This window comes from Oncorhynchus mykiss, chromosome 2, assembly GCF_013265735.2.
Source record: "Oncorhynchus mykiss isolate Arlee chromosome 2, USDA_OmykA_1.1, whole genome shotgun sequence".
NCBI lineage: Eukaryota > Metazoa > Chordata > Actinopteri > Salmoniformes > Salmonidae > Oncorhynchus > Oncorhynchus mykiss.
Window position 1 is genome coordinate 88,621,563 of NC_048566.1, and position 8,830 is coordinate 88,630,392.

At 40.5% G+C, this 8,830-nt stretch overlaps 1 protein-coding gene across 1 annotated transcript; it reads left to right on the plus strand.

Annotated features, from left to right (window-relative positions):
• The first annotated feature begins 1,806 nt into the window (after positions 1 to 1,806).
• Positions 1,807 to 8,795, plus strand: LOC110499106 (RING finger protein 141). Its single transcript, XM_021576018.2, has 6 exons — positions 1,807 to 1,941; positions 4,497 to 4,682; positions 5,519 to 5,627; positions 5,810 to 5,988; positions 6,158 to 6,265; positions 6,375 to 8,795. Exons 2-6 carry the CDS (start codon positions 4,546 to 4,548, stop codon positions 6,523 to 6,525), a joined length of 684 nt encoding a protein of 227 aa, XP_021431693.2. The 5' UTR covers positions 1,807 to 1,941; positions 4,497 to 4,545; the 3' UTR covers positions 6,526 to 8,795.
• The last annotated feature ends 35 nt before the right edge of the window (positions 8,796 to 8,830 follow it).

Below are 8,830 nucleotides of genomic sequence, written 5' to 3' on the forward strand. Positions count from 1 at the left end.
AATTTCAATACATTCACTGTCTGACGTGGTACATGTGTATTCTTTTAAGCCCATAATCTATTGAGACGAGACCCAGATGGTTGGAATCTTACAATGTTTTTTCATCCAAAAGGAGTTGGCAAGATAAAGGTTGTGGACAGGCAAGAGGTCAAAACCAGATCAGGGTGACATAATCATGTGAGGTGTATACTTTTGTTTCAAAGTATATTTATTTGACTACCAAAAAACACTGACCCTGATTTAGCCCAATGCAGTAAAAGGTCAAATCTACTTGAATCTATAGCAAGACATGAAAATGGTTTTCAAGCGAGGATGTTCTGGTGTTGTTCGGGCAATTCAAAGTACTGATTGGGGACTTATTTGTGGAGAGATTTATTTTTCTGAGTGATTTGTAATGTTTTATTTGTGCTTCCCATGACTGTGTTGTATTTGAATGTGTATATACACTATGTATATATCTACCTTGCCCTAAGTGCTGTTGTCTGTGCCCAATGCTTGTACCATGTTTTGTGCTGATGCCATGTGTTGCTACCATGTTGTTGTGTTGCTGCCATGCTATGTTGTCTTAGGTCTCTCTTTATGTAGTGTTATCTCTCTTGTGTTATTTGTCTTTTTTACATTTTTATCCCAGACCCCGTCCTGCAGGAGGCCTTTTGCCTTTTGGTCGGCTGTCATTGTAAATAATTTGTTCTTAGCTGACTTGCCTAGTTAAATAATAAAATAGAGCATACCAAACATTACAAACACCTTGCTTTTCCTTCACTCTGCGGTCCAACTCATCCCAAACCATCTCAATTGGGTTGAGGCCAGATGATTGTGGAGGTCAGGTCATCTGATGCAGCACTCCATCACTCTCCTTCTTGGTCAAATAGCCTTTACACAGCCTGGATGTGTTTGGGTCATTTTCCTGTTGAAAATCAAATGATAGTCCCACTAAGCCCAAACGAGATGGAATGGCGTATGGCTGCAGAATGCTGTGGTAGCCATGCTGCTTAAGAGTGCCTTGAATTCCAAATAAATCAGTGTCACCAGCAAAGAACCCCCACACCCTCACACCTCCTCCTCCATGCTTCACTGTGGGAACCACACATGCAGAGATCATCCGCTCACCAACTCTGCGTCTCACAAAGACACGGCGGTTGGAACCAAAAATCTCAAATTTGGACTCATCAGACCAAAGGACAGATCTCCACCACTCTAATGTCCATTGCTTGTCTTCTTCTTATTGGTTTCTTTGCAGCAATGTGAACATGGAGGCCTGATTCACGTAGTCTCCTCTGAACAGTTGATGTGTCTCTGAACTCTGTGAAGCATTTTTTGGACAGCAATTTCTGCCCCAAACTTTCTGTTTCTGTAAACTTTCCGGTTCTGTAGAAGAATATGTTTCAAAGTTATAAACATAATTGAAAATGGTCCAAAACATTATATTGCATGAACAGTTTGATTTTGAGTTCTGATATTTGGCAAGCATGGTAAACAGTAGAGAAGTAACTTGTCCTAAGGCAATGTGTAAAACAAAATCCTGATGGTGGCACAGTGGGCCCAGTTGATCTCTGGCATTGCTGCTTACCCTCTCGCTTTGGCTCTTCTCTGGTGTAGCCTACATTCATGAATTTGCTTAGTTGCAAAATACTAATATACACAAACATAAAAAACATTGTGCAAAATGTTTGACTGTCCATGTTTTTATTACTATTCCAGTTATTTATTTCTTTAAGAACACATTAATTAATTAATTGAGTTGGCAGTAATTTTGTTTGAGAGCCACCAGTGATCTGCATCAAAAATCCAGTGCGACGTTTGCGTACTATTTTCTTTCGTCATCATTCTACGACAGGCTTGCCAGCACACAAAAACCACAACACAGACACTCAAACAAAATAAACGTTGCTGATTGCATGTGGTTTGCGAAATATCGATGTTGACACGTAGCAATACCAGGTAAGCTGAACTGAACCAAATGTAGACTGATTTTCTTATATGGGCTTGTGTTTTTCTCTTAGCTAGCGTTAGCTATCTAAGTTAGCATCTGAGCCTACCAATAAATGAATTGTGATAACGTTAGTTAGCTAACGTAGATAATTAGTGTGATGCATGTGCCAGATGCAGTACTGTAGATAAAATGCCAAAGGCTGGGCAAGCCTTTCGTGTGACAGCAAGTTTTCGTTTCAAGGCAAACTACGCTAGCTAGCTTGCTAACTGACGTTTTTGACGTCTGACGTCTCTTTTTTGGTCACATTTTATTTTATTGCAGAAAAACTGGTATGCATACAAGAAATATACAAACAGACAATGATAACATATGCTAGGGGGTACAACAAATGACAGATTATACAAATACCTTAAAAGATGCACACATTGATTGTTTTAGCAGCTTTCTTATTAGAAGAATATATAATGGTTTAATGTACTGCTCGAATTCCTTATAGAAAACACGGAAGAGTGGTTCATTACAAGTGAATTTACATTTATCAATATGAAAGTTTTCCATTAGCACAATTAGATTGAGAATTGTTTTTCTTTATCCTTTTTATAGTTAAGGGAGCAGAACGTTCTCCCATTAAAAAAACAAGTAATCAAGAATATTAACAATTATTCAACTATGAATATCTTTCCATAATTTCTTTACATGTAGAAACTGTTTCTGGATGCTCAACATAAAAAGTACTGTTCATGTCTGAGTGTCTTCATGTAATACTTACAGATCATTCTGAATTAGACCTCTGACCTTGTTAACAAGCAGGTATTTATGTGGTAATAACTATACTTTTTTCCGATATTATTGACAAGAATTTCAGTAAGTTGTGACATAAGGAATGGATACAATATCCCTTTTGAAATTAAGCACGTATAGATCTGTTATTCTGAGGGAGCAAGGAGAAACACATGTTTACTATTGGAGCGACAACTGGATCAAGCAAGGGCAGGTCAGGAAGGTGAGGTCTGGTTACACCTCTAAACAACATGAGAGTTCCAGATGGAATAGCATCAAAGACTATGGCGAACTCTCTAGGTGTAACAGGGATATTGTAATGAGGTAAAAATTCCTCATAATTGAGTAACAGTCTGTATGTAGCCAAATGTAGCTGCTGCTCATGTTGGTATCTGTACTGATGGCGTGATAGGGAGACATAGTAGACTGGTAACGTGTGTGCAAGCAGTTGCTCCCAACGCCACTTGGGTACACTGCAGCATCCACCGAGAGGCTCTTGCTGCCAAGGGAATGCCTGACAGCTTGAAAGACGTTTTGGACACTACAGTGAAAATGGTTAAATTTGTTAACGCAAGGCCGCTGAACTCTCGTGTAATTTCTGCACTATGCAATGATATGGGCAGCGACCATGTAACGCTTTTACAACTTACCGAAGCTGGTTATCAAGGGGCTGGTTATTGAGACAAGCTTAGTTTTCTTTACTGACCATAATTTTCACTTGTCTGACCGCTTGCATGATGACAAGTTTCTCACACGACTGGCCTATCTGGGGGATGTTTTTTCTCGCCTGAATGATCTGAGTCTAGGATTACAGGGACTCTCCACAACTATATTCAATGTGTGGGACAAAATTGAGGCTATGATTAAGAAGTTGGAGCTCTTCTCTGTCTGCATTAACAAGGACAACACACAGGTCTTTCCATCATTGTATGATTTTTTTTTGTGTGTGCAAATGAACTCAAGCTTACGGACAATGTCAAATGTAATATAGCGAAGCACCTGAGTGAATTGGGTGCGCAATTACGCAGGTACTTTCCCAAAACGGATGACACAAACAGCTGGATTCGTTATCCCTTTCATGCTCTGCCTCCAGTCCACTTACCGATATCTGAACAAGAGAAAATGCAACAAGCGATTCTGTGAACATGTTATTTAATCATTAACCACTGCCAGGTTTCTGGATTGGGCTGCGCTCCAGAATAATTGCGCTGTTAAGACACTGATGCCTTTTTCAACCACGTACCTATGTGTGGATTCTCGGCCCTCACAGCATGAAAACTAAATACAGGCACAGACTGTGTGTGGAAAATGATTTAAGACAGACTCTCAACCCAACATTGCAGAGATATGTGCATCCTTTCAAGCACACCCTTCTCATTAACCTGTGCTGAGTTATTAACAATTTTCAATTAACAAATAAGGTTTTATATGTAAGATGGTTAAATAAAGAGAGAAATTATTGATTGTTATTATATTATTATTATTTGTGCCCTGGACCTATAAAGAGTTCTTTGTCACTACCCATGAGCCGGGTTGTGATGACAACTCACTCATTCTTATGTTTAATAAATGTATTGTGTGTGTGTGTGTGTGGCAGTCTTACAATGATGACAAAAAACTACATTTGAGAGTGTGCTGACCCTGGTACAAGAGGGGGTACGCAGCTGGAAGTTGATAGTTTGAAGGGGTACGAGACTATAACAAGTTTGGGATCCACTGCTCTAGACAGTAGGTAAATGACTTGGTGACTTTGCTTGTGTTTGTTTGGGTTTCCCCCGGTCAGGCCCCCCTGCACCGTCTTCTCATAGTGCTTTTGTGTGAGCGCGGTCGGGATGGGCCAGCAGATCTCAGGCCAGGCGGTGATGACCAGTCTACCTGAGAAGCTGATGAAACACGCCAGGCTGGTAACAGACAGCGGTTACCTCAACTACGAGGAGTTCCTGGGCAGGGTGGCAGAGCTCAATGACATGTAAGGCTGACCACGTTTTGTCATACTGTTAATATACTCCATGTTTCCACTGTTCTTTGTAATAAGTCAGTAGGCAAAGAGAATAGCTGTCTTTCATTTCCAGATGGTAGGCTAAGGCCCAAAAGTGATACCGGTCCTCCTCTGGCACTTCTTGATCATTATCCAATTACACCACTGGTTATTAACTGACACAATCCAGATTATGAACATAGTCAAGAGCTAGAGAGCGGCGATAAATTGCCTGAATTGATATAACGATAAATGGAACGTTTACATTTTTAAAATTATCATTTAAACTACTACTAATAGTTTGACGGTTGTATCTATCAATTGTCCCATTAACAATCGCACATAATAGTAAATGCATTTCATTTCAAACTTCACATTTCTATAGTATAGGCTACTTATTATTGCAGGCATTTTGCTGATATCGTTACGTGATCGGTATGGTCGGTGTCGATTATTGTCCCAGCTCTAGCTAGATCATTCTCGGCCAACTGGAATTTAACCGAGTCTCTTCCCCAATCAGTAGGCCTTTAGCTCTCATAGGCAGTAAGTGACAGAAAATAAGGGTAGTTTGGTGTCCGTGTTGAATTGAACAGAAAATGCATTGCTTTGGTTGGACGACAGCACTTAACCAGTGGCAAAACAAACTCTTAGATAACTTTAAGAGTGATCATAAAATATTGCAAAAATGTCATGACTCATGATAATCAAACATCCCTTTAATTGGTGGGGGTGAGCCTAATCTTCTCCATGACTATTACATTGTTCCCGTTAGTGAGATACGGTCAAATAATTTAAACAATGTTTCTCCATGAATGTGAACTGGACAGGACAGCTAAGCTTGCAGCTGGACAGCAAAAACACCTGCTCTTTGAAGTCCAGACTGGCTCGGACGCCTCTGCTCTGTGGAAAGTGGCTGTGAGGATAGTTTGTACCAAGGTGAGAGAGGGACAAACTGAATTTGGTCTCTCATGAATAAGACTTGTCTCCATTCTCGCTAGCTGTTTACGCAGCATGTGTGTGTTTTTGAAACTTAAATTGTTTGTCATTTGCAGTGTGTGTTCATGGCATGTGCATGTTTTTGAGACTGAAAAGTGTCTTATTGCCCTGTGGTTTGTCAGATCAACAAAGAGAATGGGATGGTGGAGGCGTCTCGCATCATGAACCTGTACCAGTTCATTCAGCTGTACCGTGACATTACCAGCCAGGCAGCAGAGGTGCTGTCAGCAGAGGGCGCCAGGCTCCCGTCTGGAAACCTCCCATCAGGGGACTCCTGTCAGGCCAGCATGTGGATGGGCAGGTTAGTACATCACTGTGTCTGTTTTCTTTCATATTTCTGTGTGTAGTCTTGCGTTGCCATCCTTCCAAGTCTCATTTATTACTTTGCTCTTCTCAATTGTGAGAAAGAGGAAGTCTGGAAGCTGAGTGATCTGTCTGTGATGCAAGCCGTTGTGTTTATTCCCATACAGGGTAAAGCAGTTGACTGATGAGGAAGAGTGCTGTATCTGCATGGATGGGAAATCTGACCTCATCCTGCCTTGTGCTCATAGCTTCTGTCAGAAGTGCATTGACAAGTGGTAAGAGAGATGGACACAAGCCACAACAGTCCACAGATAAATCTGTTGTCACAAGGTCCATTTTCATGGGTAATTTGAGTCAATTCAATGAATTGGTTTGTTTTCATAGGAGTGGGCAGAGCAGGAATTGTCCGATATGCCGCTTGCAAGTGACCGCTGCTAATGAGTCGTGGGTGATGCCTGATGCCCCTACAGAGGAGGACATAGCTGGCTATATCCTCAACCTGGCTGATGAGGCAGGCCATCCACACAGACCTTAAACTGCTCAACACTAAGACACTTTGATAAACTAGTGACAGACAAACTGACATCGGGAATAGTTTGGGGTTTTTCCTGACTTGTGTAGGGCCTGTAGTTTTCCTCATCAGGAAAAAACCTTGGCCTAGTTTTGGGGTATGTAGATAGTCACATTTAGCAATTTTAACCACTGGTTCTATTTATTTTATGTTCTCTTTTTTACTTTTCCATATTTTTACATGATTGCTCTCCAAAGTGGATGTGTATATAAGATTTAAAGGTGTGTATATACACTTGGTGGCCAGCTTATTAGGTACACTACCCCATTCATGAAAATGGTTTGTTTCTACAGACAGTGAGTCACGTGGCCGTAGCTTGCCATATAAAGCAGGCAGACAGGCATCGAGGCATTCTGTTCGATTGAATGTTAGGATGTGCAAAACGACTGACCTATGCGACTTTACGCATGGTTTGCTCATCGGTGCCAGGCACGCCGGTTCCAGTATCTCAGAGGCCCGGCCTCCTGGGCTTTCCAGGCATGACAGAGTCTAGGGTTGATCAAGAATTGTGCGATAAACAACAAAACATCCATTTAGTCCTATGGTCAAAAACAGCTCGTTGATGAGAGGTCGAAGGAGAATGGCAAGAATCTTGCAAGCTAAAAGGCGGGCCACAAACGGGTAAATATTGACGCAGTACAACAATGGTGTGCAGAACAGCATCTCAGAACACACAACTCACTGGTCCTTGTCACAGATGGGCTATTACAGCAAACGACCACACCGGGTTCCACTCTTATCAGCTAAAAACAAGAAGAATTGGTTCCAGTGGGCACATGATGACCAATACTGGACAATTGAGGAGTGGAAAAACACTGGCTGGTCCAACGAATCCTGGTTTGTGTTGCGTCATGCTGGTGGTAGAGTCAGGGTTTGGCATAAGCAGCATGAGTCTATGGCCCCATCCTGCCTTTTTTCAACAGTACAAGCTGGTGGTGTAATGGTGTGGGGAATGCTTTCCTGGCTCACTTTAGGTCCCTTAATATCAATTGAGCAACGTTTCCATGCCCTTTAAAATTCAGGCTGTTCTCGAGGCAAATGAGGGTCCGACCTGGTACTAGATGTGTACCTAATAAGTTGGCCACATTGTTTCCGTTCAGCTTGGTTATACCTACTCTTAGAATTGCGCTTTGAATCCTGGATAATAGTAGATGTTTTAGTATTAACTGTTATAGGCAGCTCTGTAACTGCTGTTGAACTTTGCATAAATCACTGTAGTCACATGAATACTTTAATTTTGAAATCCACACACTGTGGGAATGGTTTGTAATTTCATGAAATGTGAAAATAAGTACAATAATCTCATGGATGTTTTAGCCAGGATAAAGCTTTCTATTTTCTCTTTAATCAACATGTTAGGGTGAGATGATTTCTATCAACTATTTTGAGCTTTTAGTCTAAATGACTGTTTAACATAATTAAAACAAAACTTCTGCATTATTATTTACAATAATTATTTATTATATCACTGATACCCAGGCAAGTGCATTGGATGTTATAAATAATGTACTTTTTATTAAGTGTGAGAGACTGAGTGAATGTTAAAAGAATACATATATATATTTTTATTCCCATTAGATAACTAAAGATTGAAGCTGTTTTGTATATGCACTTTATTCACTGTTAGTTCAACAATGATTTAACATGTTTTAAAACAAATATTAGTCCACAGAACATTTTTAACCAAATCTGACAAAGTATTTTGGGTTTGTAATGTTGACCAATTGCACTTTTGAACACTTTTGTATTTCGCTGTGACAATCGTATTATTATTGTGCGTCTTTGAGTAAAGCTATATCCACCACAACATAATTGATGTCCTTTAGAAGTGTAGCAGGGCTCTACACTTACAAGATGAGGAACTTTGCCTGAGGACTTGTGTTAGCAACCAGAGCTAACAACTAGGCTTTAGCTCAGTGGGCTAACGCAGTCTTCAGTTACATCAATATCCTGTGTTCAACCTGGTTGTTTACAGAAGCGCACAGCCTAGTAATTTTATGAAAGACAAACTGCATTTAGCATTTGAGTGCAATGTTCTATGGTGGCCTATAGGTGGTAGCATGTACTCTGTAACTGCACCTGTAGTTGGCTGGAGTACTTTAGAAGGACTAATTCAGGATGTTTAGGACGCAACTTGATAGTTAACTATGATTATGGTCTTTTCTTGTTAATTGATAAACTGAACTGTCTCTGAACATTCAACATTCATAAACCAACAACAGGCTAATAAAGAGGGCAGTTATGTATTTTGTCTTATTTTATTACATGT